Here is a 20,287-nt window from a genome sequence, read left to right on the forward strand (position 1 = left end):
GGTATTGTAGATAGGTAGGTATTATATTATTTTGCCATCACTCACAATATATTACGTGTCTAAGGCAATAATAACATTTACCAAATTGGGTAGCAAACATTTGACGCACGTGGCACGTGTTCATAGTTCAACCGTGCCGTGTAAGTCGGCAACACTGATTTAGTAATTTGTGACTGCAACGCCAGCATTGTTCAAATAATGGGGTGCTCACTGCTCATAAACTTAATTTCCGCTACCCCGTAAGGTTCGCGTAAACACTTGCCACGCATAAATATAGTTAACTATCTCCAAAATGTGGAATTTATTTAAAGCGTTACAACACAAGATACGTCTAAAAGATCACGTTTTCCGCAATCTAATAGGAGCATTGATTATATAGTTCGTAGTATATAATCAACGACAGAAGTAACTTTTGAAACTTCTGACTGACAATTATTACTGGTGGTAATTGTACGTTGTTTTTCGCTTGGTTGAGGACGGTGTCTCTAATTTCGGGTAGCATCACCCACGACTGGGTTAACAGGAGCTGCTTGGTTTATATTGCATGTTCTGCTCGAACCCGCAGATTACATAGCCCATAACGTTGAATTACCACTTTCCGCCACAAATTCAAACATAAAAGGTTAATAGACAGGAAATTTGGTCCAATTTATGCAGGACAACTATGCAGCGAACGTTACAAGTGGTTTCATCCTTTTGTGTTTAGATTTGATTGTGTGGGAACCGAGAAGATCGGGTAGAGGAAGCGCCCTATTTTTCTTTTTAGCAAAGTACGCAGCCCCATTACAACGAGAGTATAATTTTAAGTATTCCCCAAGATCGAAATAGCTATCAGGTTAATTTATGCTACGCCATTTACTTTCAGGAATAATTCTACTCGAGAGAACTATTAATTAAGTTACATAATTTGCTTTAATTTATTGTACAAGTAAACCTATATACTCCGCATTCAAACAACAAGGAATGGGAAACATGCCAATAGCTTGAACTTAGTTCGGAGACCTCATAATTCTCTAAAATAGGGGATAAGTTTACAGTAGAGCGCGTTCAAATCTTATCCATAACGTAATGAATTTCGCGACGTGCCGTACAGAGTACCGTACCGTTGTAAAATATAGGCAGCGGCGAAAGTTCGGAACGAGTTCTTCATCTAATAGAGTTATAATATAAAGAAATTAGCGAGGAAATTCCGCAACGGGTATGTTCGGTTCCCTGTAATTTTCGCTAATGAATAATCAGGCGCGTTAATTTTGCGACTACAATTAGTTGAGAATTACAATGCAAAGACAATTTAAATACATTTAGCTTAATTTCTCAAAGGCCTCGTCAAGGCTTATGAAATTCACGATATAGAAACTTTTTCCCGTATCCGCTTCTTCCATACCAATTAAAGTGCATATTAGTCCAGGCTATAAATATTTTTTTACAAAAAAAATTAGTTACCGGTTCAAACAGGGTTTTTCATGCCGGTGAAATGATTAGAAATTGGGGAAAAATAATTAAAACAGCTGAATTTTTCCGCGGATCAAATCACGGGGGTTGAAAGGAGTGGAAACTGGTATTTTGCAATTTGGGGCAAAACTATTAATTTTAGGCGAAAATGTTCAATGTAAAAGTTATGGAGAATAAAAAATCGACAATATTTGTATCTGCACTATTTGCACATAACCTCAAATTTTCCTAGAAAAATCGGAAAAATCTTTTATTTTCGATTTTTATTCTTATTTTTGCGAAAAAAAGTCGTAGGATTTGAAATTTGGAGTAAACATAGCTTGTTTTATGATAAAAAAAGGAGATAATTTTTTGGGCCCGTAAAGTTGAACCGTTTCCAAGATCTCACGATTTCTGAAAAAAAACCACCTCTTTTTCAAGGGGATGAAAAATCTATTTTTTTCATCGTACAGAGGTGCGCGGGGTAAGAAAATTTTCGGGAAGATTTATCGAGTTTAGCCCCTATGGACATTTCATGCCTTAACGAGAATACTAACATGAAATAATTTTTAATTTCTGATCGAATGACACCAATACCAAGACTGTAAGTGGTGTAGTTCCGGAGCCATTGTGACTCAGACATACAGGCAGAGCGTAAAAGTGCACTTTTTATTTTTGAAAGTGAAAGTGCACTAAAAACCAGCACTTAACATCAGTGCTCAAAAATTAGTTGTCTGTTTATATATTCAAAGGTTAATATACCTATTAAAAAAATGTTATCCCCAATAACGTAAAAAGGGGCTTTCATTTGATGGCAAGTTTTAATAATACCCAATTATGACGTGGGATTACATTTATAAATTATATTCATTCTATTTTATTAAATTCATAATTGGTTCCGCACTAAATTGACTGAATATAAATAAATGTTCCAATCAGCACCGTTGCTAAGAAATCCTAAGCTAATTTGAGTATTAGTACAACCATCACATTTAATTAAATTTCATAAGGAAATTATGCTTCTTTGGGAAAAGTTATACGAACAAATTTAGATTCGATAAATCTCGAACAAGTGCCATTCATTATAAATACATTTCTGAACTTCGAAAATAAGAACAAGAAAAGTTTTGTAGCTGGGCCGAGGTTGAAACACTCAAAAGCGTTAACGACTCATATTCAAACTGTATTTTAGCTTTCATAAAGTAAGGCTAAGTAACCCTAATTAGCTTTTAATGAAACCAAAGAGCCAACGCTACACAAACGCGGCTATATACAAATATCTTAAAATATGTAAATGCCCTCCATAAAAGCAAAGAATTCTTGGTTAATGGGGTGGAAGTTTAAAAACTGAACGGCACGGCCAACTAAAAGCGATTTTTAAAATATTTGTTTTTTTCCAGTGTGGAGTGCGGGTCTAGATTTACAAGGACCCTTGTTTGTGCAAGAGCCGCCGCATCAATATGAATTTAGCAATACATCAGGCGGACGTTTAGTATGTGCAGCACATGGAAGTCCTACTCCAGAAGTGGAATGGATTTTAGCCGATGGATCCCCGGTGCATCAGGTCAGTGCCGAATATAATCGTAAAATAATGTTACTATTTGCCACCAATTAGATCATATCTTATGCTTACCCAATACGAATCTTTATCTTTAACTGGACTTTTAAAATCGAAATAACGAACTCGTAGTCGTTCTAATTTTAGATGCCCTATTTTGGTAATATGCTGAACGGTCAATCCGTGTTTGAAATGTAAACCAGTTTTTCTAAGGAAAACAATATTGGCGTTTTTTACTTGTAAAGAAAGCGGTAGGGTGTGTAGTGAATTATATCCGTTGGCAGAGGAAAAATATAGAACTGTGCAACTTAAGCTGACAACGTACTTAGTAAAAGAAAGGTGCAATTTGGTCGTATAATGAGTGGAGCGTTACTAAAAAGGTACCCAAAGTGCGAACTCACTATCGAAATACTGAACTACAAGGTAAATTCTTTTCAATTAACATTAATTAATTGAATTAGAGATGTAATGTTTGCAAGTAGCCTTTATAAGCATTATATAAATGTTCGCGGTGGGGCGTGATTTAGGGAAACATATAATTAATCTAGACGTTGCAATGTTACCTTGCACTTTATTGCGATTAATTAAAATTAAGGCGTTCGGAATTATGCGTCCGAATGTCAATTATTGGTCATTGAATTTAAGTTGCCAAAATATGCGAACGGGGGGGGGGGGGGAGATTTTCTCTTGACCTTTATTTTATTATTTATTGATTCATAGTTCTTTTGATTAATTTTGAACTTAGGGCAGCTGTAAAGATATTAACTACAGTTGACAAGTGACGCCAGAAAAGACCTCGACATTTGACTGCAACTATTCCAGTGGACGTACGGCCTCGAGTACGACCATTTATCGCTCGCTCGTACGTAGACAGAAAATTAAGGGCTGTCATCGAAAAGAAATGAGCGAACCCTCACCCCCAACTCCATACCGCTCGGGGAACATAAATCAGAGCCAATAGCTGACCCAATTGCTCCCCACAGGATAATGACTATTCCTCGTTTAGAGATGTTGGGTTGCAAAAAGCGTCGGTAGAAGTAAAAGATCTAAATAGAAAAATTCAAAGAAACAGAAGAATCCCATGAATCTGAAAAAATCTGTATCGCATCCAAAGAAACTGAAGAATCTGTCGATTTGGGAGAAACACAAATTCTGGAGATAACGATTTGAAGGAAGCGGTACCATCTGAAGTATTAATGATTTTCAAAATAGGTTTTTTAACGTATAGTTTGAGAATATTGATATTGTCATATTGATACGATATCTTGCACAATGTGCGGTTAATCTAGGTAACTACCTACGTTAATGAGTAATCTGCAATATGTTTCAAAGCGCTTTGTAAAGAAAAGTTTGTTGTTGCAATAATCGATGCCATACTACACCCTACGAATAATCTTCAAAGGGATCTTATAATAAATAATACTCCCCTGAACCTTTAAGAAAAATTTCCGTAGAAAATTGTCTACAGTATAGTAAGAAACATAATGCATTTCTAAAAATAAGTCTTGTTATTTCTTGAACTACATTTCTAATATACATATATTACAAACCGATAAATCTTATTGCATCTGTGGCAATCTTTTCAAAATTTCTAACACAAGTTGAAATAACTTACAAAATATCGTACATATGTCAGATGTTTTCCGCTAGCTCGCTTGACAACGGGAAACTTTAAAATTGCAGATATTTTTCATATTACATTTCTGAAAATTAAGTCTCCATCAGAGTTTTAGATTGCATGGCTTCGCTATAAACGTTGTATAGAGGGAGAAGAAATATAACCGTTTGCTAATATCGTCAATAAATTTAAACTCTTGTGCAAGGAAGCATTAATCTTGTGGTCGTTTTTATACCTTGAAAATAATGTCGACATTCCTAGTAATACTTAAAGAAGGAAGATAAATTCCTGCATATAAGATTTATAATCTTGAATAATATCCAAGTACTAAGGATTCTATTAAAAATGCTGTCTTGCTGTATTAGAAATGCAATTTAGATTTCCCACATGCTTATCACCAATGCACTGTAATTTAATTAAAAATTTTCCGATTGTAGATTTGTACAACGGAAGTTACCTCAAAGGGATGAAATACAATGGAAATACTTTGTGCAGAAATTATATTCGAAGTACAGCATCAAATGCACTAGTTGTAAATCAACATTTGTAATACAGGTCAGTATTTTATAAGCGAAGTTTAAAATTATCGATCTCACGAGTAATTTTGGCTGCGTTAAACAATTAATTTTACTTAATTTCAATTGAGGGTGCGTCTTTATTTTGTAAAACAAATCACAAAGTAAATAATTAAGTTTTTATACTGGTAGCGCTATCTAACGGTAAAATTATAGCACCTCCGAAAACCATATCGAAATTATTTTCTTAAATTATCGTTCTCACAAGTAATCTAACTCAAAATAGACTAGAGCCTGCACATCTACACTATAGCAGAAAGGTTTTAGTGAAAATTTGAAGTCTCTAGCTATTGTAGTTGCTGAGATCTCACCCGGACAGCCGACTAGCCAGCCATAACGAATATAATAGCGTATTTTTTCAAAAATGCGCTAAAAATGCTTAATTTCCTTGGAAAAATGGAATGTAACATAAAGGGACACGTTTCATTAGCACCTTTCTTGGCGGTTTCTTCCAAGTGTATATGTGACTTGTGGTTACGTTTGGAATGGATAATGTAACGTGAGTTAAGGTGGCACTGCTTCTCAAAACACGCCGCATAGATAGGACATGAGATACTTCACAGCTGTTAGTTCGTGCGGGTATAAAATCTTCGTACGCTTCGTTATCTCCCAAAAAAAGTTGAGTGCCACCCAGATTCTTTAAATGATCATAGCTACCTTGTATGAGAGAAGGGGTTATGTGCGTTCTTCAGTTGGCAGTACCTATTAAGGCCCGATTAATACGAACATCTCTCATGGTGTTTTGCTGTAAAATCAATTAAACCGTTGAGGGTATTTAATAATAAACGGAAACAGACGTACCTACTTGATAACCGAATGAAATTATTTTTCAGAAATGGAAGCTCAAGAAAAAGTAGGTACAATAATTGTTAAAAAGTTTTAAAATGTGGCCAGTGCTGTTATGCAACGAATAGCATATTCAGTTTAAGAAAGCACATGTTAACGCACAAAGCTTCGAATGATTTTAAATCTAACGAGTGTGCTTACGAAAGATAAATCAAATTTGAAAACACATTTGTTCACACACAAGCCTTCTGTGGGTATTAAACACGATCAGTGCAATTACGCGACCAATAAAAGCACTCTTTTCAAAAGCACATATAACTTGCGAGGATATTAAGTGCGATCAGTGGAATTACGCGACCAGTAATAGCACTCATTTCAAAGCAAATTAATTATTAACACAAGATGTCCCAAATATATTATTGTGTGTGTTAATTTTGACCTTTTCTACGTAATTCGTTACAAAAATATTGTACCTAACTCTTTCTGAAAGAATGTTTCCGCATTCGCACTAAATGCAGCACTCCCTGCGGTCGTGCTGCAAACAAAGTGCTTATGCAGGAAAATTAACTTTCTGAACTTGTTAGGTAAATAACTGTTTCCCCCATCAAAAAACATAAATACACTTCGTCTGTAAAATAATTAGAGAAGCCAATATTTGAGTCTTGTTTTAACATTATAAGTCCTATGTTGCATTAAGTCACCACCCGATATAACAAATGGACACTATAATACGAAAATAAGATGTGCAATAAAAGGAACTAACATTCTCAATATACTGTCTGGTGGTACACTTTTTGTCATAGAGCATATGCTATTTATTGCAAGATGATTGTGTATCCGTTGCTCAACATGCACATACAAATGTTTAATTCAACTCCTCTCCCATAAGTCCTCTCGTTTATCGCTCATTTAGTGCAAACGTAGTTTTGAGATCAAAAATCGTATAAGTACAATCAGAGCTTCACAAAGATCAGTTCGCTACATTCTACAAAAATTCAAATTTTAATATGTTAAGAAGATATCTACCTACACCCAACTTCAAACTTATACCGAAAATCGGAAGTGAACATATAGTCGAGTTTGAAAAGGATACACTACACTGTAGGTGAACACATCTTTCCAATAATTTATTCTACATTCAAATCTCTCCACATTAAAAAACATATTTTTCCACACAAAGGGATGTTTTCAACGTAAAAAGCAACGTGCTTTAACAACTAAAAATCCCTATTAAAAGATTTTCAAAGGAAATAAAACGTTTGAGACGCTTAACTTTTAGAAAAAATTATATTACTAAATTACGAAATACCTATATACACTACGCAAACTTTGGATGTTAAAGCGAAATTGTGCTTTTTCTATTATGTAAAGCTTCAACATCGCAGTTTACAAGAAATAATTAATCCGGTCTAATATCAGATTAGATAGTTATATGTCCTGACTTTTTTCTTACTTTGTGACTCATTCCTTTTAGCACGAGAAGTTAACCTTTTCTAGAGCTAAGGAACGAATTTTCAAGATTAAGTGTCTTCGTTTTAGGTGTTTGCGGATACTCTTTTCAGTTAGACCCAGTTTGACCCAGTGACCCAACTTGACCCAGTTTGACCCAGTGACCCAGTTTGACCCAGCGACCCAATTTCACCCGGAGACCCAATTCGACCCAGTAACCTAGTTTGATCGAATAACGCAGTTAAGTCAGTGCCCTCGGTTCAAGTATGAAATAAATGAAATGCTGGTTTGTTGAAAATAATACTCGATTGCTTGACAACTGCCATTTCTGTGATGTTTGCTTTAATACTGCCGTAAAAAACTTTCCATGTCCCGAATTGTATTAGAATAATGTTATTTCTAAACAGTTCCCTCCTTCGTTGCTTTGCTTCAGGGCTTACCAGTTTGCTTACAGGTGTTCATTCACATTTAATTTTTAGCGCATTTTTGAAAAAAAGACGCTATTATATTCGTTATTGCTGGCAGGCCGGCTGTCCGCGTTAGATCTCCACAACTACAATAGCTAGAGACTTCAAATTTTCACTAAAAGCTTTCTGCTATAGTGTAGATGTGCAGGCACTAGTCTAATTTGAGTTAGATTACTTGTGAGATCGATAATTGAAGAAAATAATTTCGATATGGGTTTCGGAGGTGCTATAATTTTACCGTTAGATAGCGCTACCAGTATAAAAGCTTATTATTTACTTTGTGATTGGTTTTACAAAATGAAGACGTACCCTCAATTGAAATTAAATAAAATTAATTATTTAACGCAGCCAAAATTACTCGTGAGATCGATAATTTTAAACTTCGCTAATAAAATACTGACCTGCATTACCAAAAATGCGCTTTAATCATGCATATGCTGATTTACAACTTGTTTTCTACTAGTTAGCTTAATCCAAATAAATCTTTTCTCTAAATACTTTCATTGACTACTTGACTACTAACTATAAACAAATGCATTTGATTTTTTTAGGTATTAGTTCTCTTGAATGAAATTGGGCTACGTGCTTGTTGCCGAATATTATTGAGGAAGTTTTTTTTTAAATTAAAAGTTACTTGAAATTGTTTTGGATGATACCTAACAATAATTTAATTACTGGGCCACCGGGTGAAGACGGGTCACTGAGTAAAGCTGGGTCAAGATGGGTCACTGGGTCAAGCTGGGTCACCGGGTCGAACTGGGCTACGGGGTCAGACTGGGTCACCGGGTCAAGCTGGGTTACCGGGTCAAGCTGGGTCACCGGGTCAAACTGGGTCACCGGGTCACTGGGTCACCGGGTCACTGGGTCACTCTATGCTTGACCCAGTCCAACTCTGCTCGCAAAGAGTCGTGCATTCAATTAAGTATTGCTCTATGGTGTTCAACTTTATGGACCTTTTTATTGTTAATCTTGAACAGTATCGTATTGCGCCTAATATAGATTACACCTCAAAAATGAAAACACAAACATAAAATACCGCATTTTGGGAGATATTTGTGCGAAATATACACACTGTAGGTCTAGTGGAGTTTTACCAACCTATACGGTGAGATTGACTAAAAAAGAGAGTATCAATGTATTGGTTCTTTTTTGAGCCGAATCAAGTTTTTTTTCGCATTTTGCAACCTTCTAACGGCACTTAACACTACTCTTAATACATTCTCCCAACAATCAAGTAAACAAACAAAAATTGACAAACGATAAAGCAATTAAAAAAAAAACGACGATTGGTAATTAAAATGCGGTGATAGGTCCATCTATTTTAATAGTATGTGTTGCATTACATGAATCTGTAAAATATTAATATCTTCCAAATTTTCAGTCAATACAGTTTTACCTAAGGTACTTTCTCACCTTAACTTCCCAAGTTTTCTAAAAAAAAATGTAATTAGAATTGTAACGTAAACAGGATAATTTCTCAAACCTTGAAAAATTAATTGAAAACACGTTTTCACTGTCACCTCTCACTGGGCAGAATCCAATAAAAATAGAAAATTAAGCTTACTACTAGTTCCAGTAGAGGGACAATTTTTCGAAACTGAAGACGTTTTGCAGAAAAATGTAATGCGTATTTAAAGTAAATCCTTGTATGATTGTCATTAATAATAGCTATTTATATATCAAGTACATAAACTGGGTCTTTATGGACGAGTCGTTTATTTAGCCGAGCGAGTTTACGAGCGAGGCTTAAATAAAGATGGCGAGTCCATAAAGACGGTTTATGTACGCGGTACATACAAAGCTTTATGTACGATTGCAACAATTACTCTTTTTTTACAGGAGATGTCAAATATTTCGAAACTAAAGTATCTAGTATTTTATGAAATATATGAAACGTTGAAAATGGTGACGATATCAAAGATTGCTGTTCTTGTTGCTAGGGTAACAACAGTTTGTTTAAAAATTTGTGCGTTTGTGAAAATTTTTGTAGTTGTGCAAAAATGGAAGAAATATCGCAAATTGCATCCGCAGCGAAGGAAACTCTTCTTCCCTGCAAATCGAGAACGGTATATGAAGAAGCTTACAATGCATACAAGAAATGGTGGGTAAGGAGAAATGTAAAAAAAAACCGTTGAAGATACAATAATTCTGGCTTACTTTACTACCGATCTCGCGTCGAATAAAGCATCAAGCTTATGGAGTAAATATTCCATGCTACGCACTACGATTCATTTGAACGAAGGAGTAGATATTAGCAAGTTTCCCAGTGTTATTCCGTTTCTTAAAAGAAAAGGAGAAGGATATATGCCAAAAAATCACTGATTCTAACGGATGAAAATGTGGATTCCTTTTTATTAAGCGCTCAGGATGAACACCATTTGCTAAATAAGGTATGTCCGTATTTTTAGAGGCATAATTTTTGAAGATATGTTTTAAGGTAATTCTTATCTTTGGAGTGGCGGGTGCCTGTAGACGCCAGGAATTGGTTTTTTTGCAGACGACAAATGTTGAAGATCAGGAAAAACATTTTCTAGTCAAGATCATCGATACGAAAACCAAAAAAAAAAAAAAATCTTTTGTCATATTACCAGGAAAACACAATTTACTGCACATAATTAGAAAATACATAGCCATTCGTCCTAAAGTAACGTCACACAACAGATTTTTTATCAATTATCGAAATGGAAAGTGCACGGTTCACAAAGTTGGTGGTGTTCCCAGTGTGGTGGCCAAATTCTTGAATTTAACAAATGCTTCTTCCTACACGGGCCATTCTTTTCGAAGAACTTCTGCAAGTCTTCTGGCAAATGCAGGTGGAAGTATGACTGACATCATGCGCCATGGAGGATGGCGCTCAGCTAGTGTCGCGGAAGGCTACGTCGAAGAGTCGGAAATGACAAAAGTCAACGTTGCGACGAAAATCCTAGGTGGAGCGGGTCCTTCATCTCATCATAAAGAAGTCGAAGAAAGACATCAAATGAGTGGACAACTCTTTATAAAGAACAATGTGGATTGCGTGATTAATATTAACAATTACTACTCGAATAAGCACTCCCCGAAGTAGGTGTTTCTTCAGGTGTTTTGCATTTATATTTATTTTGTTATGTATAAATAAATTATTTTGACAACCGACCACGTGACATTTGTTTATGGCCGCCGTCCATAAAGAGCCACTTTATGGCCGCAAAAAGATATCATAAAGTATTGATTATTATACAATCGGACATAAAGTAATTTTTAGAGAAGAGTACGTAATACCTGATAAAATATACCTAATAAAAGCACTAGACGGAAGCTTGATGCTTTGCATCATAGCGCAATAAATAGTACTTCACCTACGCTGCGATGTTAGAGAACACTAATCATTTCCCTAAAGTTGCCCTCTTAACAACTGATAGGTACTTAGGGTAAATTATAAACACAAGTTCTCGTCCTTTTATTGCACACACAATACCACGCCATGCTTATGAAAGTTGGAAAGTTATTGCCTCTTACGGCTGTTCGAAATTCCGCGATGCTATAACAAAATATTTTAAGTACTTCACTTTATACGTTAAACTTCAACAATTTATGCGATACGCATTATACGAAAACTTAGATGGCGAATAATGGATGCCTACTAGGAATGGAACGCATAACTTTGTGGTGATTTACTTTTTAATACATTTTGTATTAACGTGATTCACCGCAATTATTAATAAATAATAATTTATGACGACCTTCATTATATATGAAGAGCAAAAAATCTGCAGATTTGTACCTAACGACAATAAAGTAACAATGGGTTATAGGTATGCGCTTTGTAATGCAGAAAGCTTAGACATGATAGGTACCGTAGTTCAGTTGATTATAGTTAATGACGAATACCACGTTGTTATGGAAATTTGCTCAATGGTGTCCTAATATCTATCTATTGATTATTCTCATGAAATATGTATATTTGAGAATTATTAATTTAGTAGTAGGTACAATGCAAAATACAGAAGCGCAATTCATCCCTCCATTATTTATCTTTAATATTCAATTATCATAAAATTTTGAAATTCAATTCCGTTCTATTATCACGCAGTACTATCAATTATAATCGATTTTTAATATTCGGCCATCTATTAATTTGAGTTACAAGTTTGAAAATTAATTCGCGTATAGTATCTCCAAATATCTTTATGTCATTTATACTGTCAGTAGTTTAATTACTGCTGTAATACCGTTATTCTCATGTTCTTCGGACGGTGCTGTAATTTTCATCTCAAACGACGAAGCGGCATGCGGAAATAATATGCATTAAAGCAGCTATTAACACAGTGTGCAATATAGAACTGGCAGAAAAATTACTGTTTCCATTAGTACTTGAATTTAAAAATTCATGGAAATCAGTCAATAGTAATTAGAGAATTATTATTCGTTAAAATAGTTTACTGTATGACTATTTTATAAATAGATTATGAAAAATAAAAATAAATGAAGCGGAGTGTGTCAATTTCGAAATGTACTCCATGGTGGGGCAGTGTAAAATAATCGTATTTACAGAATTATTTATGGGCATTTCACCAACACACAAATGCAAGAAATAAGTCAACTGCGGCAACAAAATGCAATAGAAAAAATACGCAAATCAAAAATTTCAAATCGTACAATAAAATCAAATGCAAGTCGTAAGCAGATATGTAAATCAGTTTAGTGCGAAAACACATGTACGGTTCAATGTATGCCAAACAAAACAGTTCGTAAAATGATAAATTGGACATACAAAAAAAGTATGTGTGAAAACGTCAACAGTATTCAATGTTAAAGTCGCTCATTCACAAATAGATCCATGTATTAAACCAAAAAAAATTATTTAGAGGGCATCTCTTCTCGTATTGCTAAGACACAAGAGCTGCAGTCTCCACGAGATGAGGAAGCAACATGATACAGCGAAGAATCAGAACTGTACGAGGTAGTTCCTCCACGGACTAAGCGGTTAGTCGAACACATACAGGGCAACATTACACTGATAATTAACCACGTGAATAAATAGATAAAAACTTATTAAAACGAAATAAAGGCAGAATCACTTGTACAGTATAACAACTAAACATAATTTAGTAACGGTACATATAAAACAAAAGGTTGGAGCACGGCATGCTTCAATAAGCAAATAGTATTTAAAGTAAAATGTAGATATTAACAAATTGTGACACACCTGATGTTTAAAATATGCTTTTTACAATATGCGACTCTTTACTAGAAGCATCTACTGTGGTTCAAATTTCAAAAAAATATCTCCATAAATAAAAGAAACACATTTATCGTCAAGATTTCTCTTGGTTGTGGTGGCGGAGCTATAATAAGCTATCGAATGCAAAAAGAACGAACTGAATATCTTGAAAACGGTAGTAGGCCTCGGACCAAGTCTCGGACGGACGGACGGACGAAGTGACCATAGTAGCGCCTTCCAACATGAGTTTGAAAATGCGCTAAAAACATGTTACTGCCCTTGAAAGTTTATGTCAATTGATCACTTCCCCCTTTATTGGGAGTGTGTGTGAGGGGTGGGGGGGTATTAAGTGCCATGATTAGTTAGCACGTTGTTCTAACGGTCAATAATCGCCCATTTAGGATTTGGATGGGTCACAGCCTTCAACGGACGCATTGGGTTAGTGGAACAGAGCCCATATAAATTTATAACGCTGGGGTAGCGAGGAAGAGTTCTATGGCAATCGCCTTTGTAATCGTATTGCAAATATCGGTCGAGATGTGGTGGAAGATTTGCGTCGTTCTGGTCGGCTATCAACTGAATTTAACATAGCTAAAGCAAAGGAAATGACTGAAAGTCGTTGTTTAACTCTGGAAGAGACAGCCTTTGAAATTTCTACGTCTGAAGGATCAGTTCGGACATTTTAAACGATTGTTTGGGCATGAAGCGCGTTGCCACTTGAGTAGTGTCAAAAGACCTTAATTTTCTGCAAAAGCTCAATCGCGTAAAGGTCGCTAAAGACATATAGGTAAGAACGAGTCAACGTACATAAAATGCATTGTAACCGGTAATGAGACATGGGTTTACGTTTGTTTTTCAAAACGGAAATTACCACTTCGAGGCATCCGTTTTCAGTCGATAGATTAACATAAAAGAGTACTGAAGTCGATTTCAAAAAGATGGTTTGATGATTGGCTTAGTTCGCTAGCGTAATTGTATTATTCCGGAAGGGGCCTACTTTGAGACGATACAATAAGTTTAGATGGATAATACGTACCTATTTTGCGTTTCATTGACCAATCCTCGCTACTTTTTTGACAGAGTAGTATATCTCGGGGATCGTTAATAAACGGCAAAAGTGTAAAATTATGGCAAGTACATGAAAAAATAGATTTTTTACTATAACCTTTTTAGTAATAAACGCAGAAAAAATTCCTTCCTTGGTGCGAGCCTCAATAGCATAACGAACCAAATAGCGAAAAAAGTAGAACGATAGCTCTTAAGATAAAGATGTAGTGGCGACCGAACGCACGGACTGGCGGATGGATAGACAGACGGACGGACAAAGGGGCCACAGTAGCGGATTTTTTTAAATTTTTGTGGAAATGCGCTAAAAATTCTACTGTAACAGTTAACGCATGCCGCCGGAACAAAAACATTAACTTTTGTTAGCAAATGGCCCCGAATGGACCCCCCCTCTCCCCACATACATACCCAAGCATGGGGAGTGAACTAATTACAACGACAAAAACATGATTTTTGGTATAGTTTATCGTACTTTCCGCAATTAAAAGGTATCATACACCCGTAACTATTGTTCCTGGCGTGAAAATGAATAGAACCTTTGCTGTGGACAATGTAATTTGCTTGTATTTTGTGTAGATTGACCTTTTCGACAGCGCGGTTAGTTTTCGAAATATATAATGACGAAAAACCTAAAAATCCACACTCCCTCGCGCCTAACACAAAAGGTTCACACCTGGGGACTTTTGGTATGTTATTTCTTAAGAGTCCACCCTACAACTGAAAACAATAATCCGTTGAGCACAAGCTATTTCCGAATTAAGGGATTGTTCGGTCTTCTTTTCCTGGCCTAAAGGTATAATGCGGCGGTATTGAGAGAGAAGGGTCAAAACTGTGTTTTAAATTTATTAATACAGAGAGAAAGTGTAGTTCCCTACTAAATAGATGCGATCTCTTGGGGAACAGTGCTAAAAAATAAATGCTGTGCCTCTCTACAATTACTTTATATGAATTTTATCTGCATGTTTAAGTACTTAATATAAACAAGTAACAATTAACGAATATTAAAATTAAATAATCACCCATCTGCTAAGTATGTAGTGTAAAAGTACTTGAAGAATTTACGTATATAAACCATTAGAAGCGCATTGCAACGAGGTTGTACTTAAATACCATAGACTGCTTTATCTGCTTTAATACTTTTACAAAATTCCTGAAAACTCTTATCTGCTAATTGGTTTTACTTTAGCGAGTCTAATTGAATTTTCTTTCCAGGTTCCGGAATTAAGACTGTTATATCCCAATGGAACTTTAGTTTTTCCACCTTTTCCCAACGAATTATATCGTCAACATATTCATGCGGCCTTGTATAGATGTAGATTACGCAGCACACTTGGAAGTGTACTCAGCAAAGAAGTACAAGTGAAAGCAGGTAAGAAACGTAACCCCAAAAAAACTTTCGCCCTGAATAATGTAGGTAACCTTTTCGCGTTTTAAACGAGCGAGCACGGCACCGTAAGTTCGGTCATGTAAAAAAACGAACCCTGTTTGCCAACAGCACATTTACCTTCCACTTTATTTCGTATATTCACAAGTAAAATGACCCAAAAATTATCGTTAAACGCGAAAAGACAGCAATTTCGAGAATCTCATTACTTTTAGTGCTTTGAGGTAAGTACAGTGTACCTGGCAATGAGATGAAACCAAAAAGGTAGCAAGTAATAACGCTCTCGACGATGGATAAACCTAAAATTCCACTTTCATACGCGGTAATAAATGTCGTGTATTTACAGCAATAATATTCCTCAACTAAATTATAACTTATTGCGAGGAAAATGTCGAGTTCTAAAAATACCTTGAAGGGAAAAAGCGAATGAGGAGGATACGGGAAATTGGACAAATTCCAGAACTTTATTAGAAAAATTCTTACGCAACCGTATTGCACATAACTATAATTTTTTGCACATTTCGACAATATTAGTTTTTCTTTTTCCTTTTACGATCATAATAAACTTTCTTTTCCACGCGCTTTTGTATCCGTTACGAAAAACTACGCGCAGATAATCCCTTTATCTGCCCCTTTTCATTTTAACATTTGACCAGCAGATTATTAATTGTTTGTCTGACAAATGCTCGCAAAAGTTCGCCAATGGAGGTAAATCGAAATTTAGCCTGAAACAATTGCGGGTTTGAAGTGGGTATTATAATACAAAGGAGCCCTAAGAGGATACGAAAAAAGGAAATCATGTAGAAAATAAAATTCTATCTACTTTTTTATTCTATGGAGCCAATCGAATTTTTATTGCTGCCTGGATTGAAATATCCGATCTAATATTTGACTCAAAACGTAACCTCAACAAATGTAATTTTCGTAATCTGTTCGGTATATAAACTGCGAAAACAGTACGTGGTTTATTTTTATTTGATCGCGCGTCGCTGCGATATGCTATAGTCGTGAAAAAAATTAATGCAGGGAACATGCGAGCGTGCATATTGAATGGATCTTTTTAACACCAGAAAAATCGAGAGCTTTTACCTAAATGAAATTTTGTATTTCTCGCCAGCCAGCTAGAGTAATAGAATTTGCTTTTTATACAAATAAATCAATCGAGATTAGTCTTCTTTTTTCCTCTTAGTGTAGAGTGCGCCATATTATTACCTACATCTATTGTATCCTTTTAAATATGTACCTACCTACCTAGGTGTGTAGTATATTACTTATAGATACTCCTGTGTCTTAAAATAGGCAACTTGTTAACATAACAAGCAGGCATTTATTTAGTAACTAAAGTTTCTCTCCATACAACGTAGGCAAGCCACTACCTATCTATCATGCAATTTTTCACTAGACCATTTAGGACCGGTGTCATGCAGTTAAACTCATAGGTTACCATGAAATTTAACTGTCAGATAAATTTAAGGGTATTATAAACGCAATTGAAACAACTTAAAAATTTTATCATTATCTCTGCTAGCTCAATTTTCGAAAGATTTACGCAATTTAGCTGGCAGCCGTAATCATCCCCCTTAATGGCCATGTAACATTGTAATGGAGATTTTGGGACTACAAATAATGATCTAACGCAGACATTTACGTCGTGGAATACAAAAGTTCAGTATTACGCGGATTGACACTAATGGAATTCTTTAACAATACTTTACATAAAAATACGACATAAATTTCCAAATAAAAGTTTCCGTGTGCTATCTAACCTACTGAAACTTAGTATAGTAACATAATGTGACGTACCCAGACCAGCCACGAGAGACTACGCACTCGCAAACTAACTGAACTCCATGGCACATGATCGTCTAGACAAAGCTACCTAACCTGAAAAACAGGATACTAGGACCACTTACTACGTTGTGTTTTTAAAAGTCGCTACAAGATATGTGTTGCTTCTCAGAGTGAGGATCAAGTAATAGTCTAGGCGATAGAGACTGTAATATTGGCAAACTGGACATTTTGAGGTGGAAAAGAAAAAAATGGTGGAATATGTTCAGTTACGTGTCAAAAACAACATATTAAAAATCCCACCCTCCAGACCCTGTGCTAAAGACTCCAGCCACCCCATCATCCCCCAAAAACCGTGTTTTCGCTCTTTTTGGCTGATATTCCGCGATCTATGAGGTCTATATGAAATATTTTTAGCTGAAAATATTTCATAAAAAGGTAGATACTCAGAAGTTAGCCAAGGTGTACCTCTTAGCCTAGGAAATTCATAAAAGCGGCGAAAATCATCAATTTTCGTGGCTTTTTCAAATATATCGCGACCTTTAGGGCTAGATGAAATATTTTTAGCTGAAAATGCTCCTCGTGAAATTTGTTACAAGGTAGATACTCAGAAGTTAGCCTAGGTGTACCTCTAGCCTAGGAAATTCATAAAAGCGGCGAAAATCATCAATTGTCGTGGCTTTTTGCAAATATATCGCGACCTTTAGGGCTAGATGAAATATTTTTAGCTGAAAATGCTCCTCGTGAAATTTTTTACAAGGTAGATACTCAGAAGTAAGCCTAGGTGCACCTCTTAGCCTAGAAAATTCATAAAAGGAGGCGAAAATCATCATTTTCGTGTTTTTTTTGCGGTTTTTTTGCAAAAATATCGCGACCGTCAGGGCTAGATGAAATATGTTTAGCTGAAAATGCTCTTCGTGCAATTTCATACGAGATAGGTAACTGAAGATTTGGCGTAAAGTCACCTTTCACCTTCAACTTTCATGTGTGAGGAAATATTCATTGTAAAACAAAGTATTTCTATGTACCATTTATTCACGTAAAAACAGTATTTTCATATTAAAATATTCACACATTCATTTATACCTCAACGTAATCATTACCCTTATACTTATCCAAATCAATTCGTACTTTTTCGATCAGACTTCTTAATCAAAAGTTATAGACTAGAAACCAATTTGAAAAAAAATTCAAAGGGCTGTAACTTTTGAACTAGTAGCCCAATCTTGGAACTGTTTGAAATTATGGATTCTACAGGCCACATTCTATAAGAAAATTTTTTTTCCGGGTCGATCTGAGACAATTTTTTTTTCGGGGCTCAAAAAAAGGCAGTGTATAACCTTCCTTTTTTACCAAAAATCGACTACACCAAAATTTCTCGGGAAAACACTTTTTCTTATTAATTTTGGTGCGTAGAATCCAAAACAATTCGTACTTTTTCGATCAGACTTCTCAATCAAAAGTTATAGACTAGAAACCAATTTCGAAAAAAAATTCAAAAGGGCTGTAACTTTTGAACTAGTAGCCCAATCTTGGAACTGTTTGAAATTATGGATTCTACAGGCCACATTCTATAAGAAAATTTTTTTTCCGGGTCGATCTGAGACAATTTTTTTTTCGGGGCTCAAAAAAAGGCAGTGTATAACCTTCCTTTTTTACCAAAAATCGACTACACCAAAATTTCTCGGGAAAACACTTTTTCTTATTAATTTGGGTGCGTAGAATCCAAATCAATTCGTACTTTTTCGATCAGACTTCTCAATCAAAAGTTATAGACTAGATGCAGATTCCACTTCTTCAGGCTCTTCGACGTCCTCTAGTGGTAATGGGTCGTCTGAGATTACCGACTCGTAGTTCTCGTCTTCCGCTTTACCTGATGCATGGGTACCCTGAAGAGACGACGTGGCATTTAGGCACGATGCTCCATGACACTGGACGCAGAGTTCATTACACTTCAGACCTACAGCAAGAAGCATTATGTCAAAAAAATGTTTATAATTATGTATACGATTATAATATTCTCTCGTGTGTCCTATGTGTCCGGTAGAGAAGGTTTACCTGATTTCCTGCAACTGTTTCAGAAAATCAGGTAAACCTTCTCTACCCGACACTTAGGACACACGAGAGAATATTATATTCGTATACTTAATTATAAAATTTTTTTGACATAATACTTCTTGTTGTAGGTCTGAAGAACGAATTCTGCGTCCAGTGTCATGGATCATCGTGCCTAAATGGGACGTCGTCGTTTCAGGGTGCCCATGCAGGTAAAGCGGAAGGCGAGGAGAACTACGAGTCGGTAATTTCAGACGACCCACTAGCACTAGAGGACGTCGAAGAGCCTGAAGAAGTGGAATCTGCAGAGGATAATGATTACGTTGAGGTATAAATGAATGTGTGAATATTTTAATATGAAAATACTGTTTTTACGTGAATTAATGGTACATAGAAATACTTTGTTTTACAATGAATATTCTCGTATGAAATTGCACGAAGAGCATTTTCAGCTAAACATATATCATCTAGCCCTAAAGGTCGCGATATATTTCCAAAAAACCCCCAAAAAACACGAAAATTGATGATTTTCGCCTCCTTTTATGAATTTCCTAGGCTAAGAGGTACACCTAGGCTAACTTCTGAGTATCTACCTTGTAAGAAATTTCACGAGGAGCATTTTCAGCTAAAAATATTTCATCTAGCCCTAAAGGTCGCGATATATTTGCAAAAAGCCACGAAAATTGATGATTTTCGCCGCTTTTATGAATTTCCTAGTCTAAGAGGTACACTTAGGCTAACTTCTGCATATCTACCTTGTATGAAATTTCCCGAGAAATATTTTCAGCTAAAAATATTTCATATAGACCTCATAGATCGCGAGATATCAGCCAAAAAGAGCGAAAACACGGTTTTTGGGGGATGGTGGGGTGGCTGGAGTCTTTAGCACAGGGTCTGGGGGGTGGGATTTT

General features: G+C 35.7%; 1 protein-coding gene across 4 annotated transcripts in view; it reads left to right on the top strand.

Annotated features, from left to right (window-relative positions):
• LOC116168781 (Down syndrome cell adhesion molecule-like protein Dscam2) overlaps positions 1 to 20,287 on the top strand; it is a 164,277-nt gene that overhangs the window by 113,695 nt on the left and 30,295 nt on the right. For all 4 annotated transcript variants that reach the window (XM_031484766.1, XM_031484780.1, XM_031484772.1 and 1 more), the window contains exons 2-3: positions 2,832 to 2,995; positions 15,362 to 15,518. In XM_031484766.1, the coding sequence (XP_031340626.1) occupies positions 2,832 to 2,995; positions 15,362 to 15,518 (321 nt within the window). The remainder of the gene's footprint in view (positions 1 to 2,831; positions 2,996 to 15,361; positions 15,519 to 20,287) is intronic.

Source organism: Photinus pyralis, unplaced genomic scaffold (assembly GCF_008802855.1).
Source record: "Photinus pyralis isolate 1611_PpyrPB1 unplaced genomic scaffold, Ppyr1.3 Ppyr1.4_LG1, whole genome shotgun sequence".
In the NCBI taxonomy this organism is placed as follows: Eukaryota; Metazoa; Arthropoda; class Insecta; order Coleoptera; family Lampyridae; genus Photinus; species Photinus pyralis.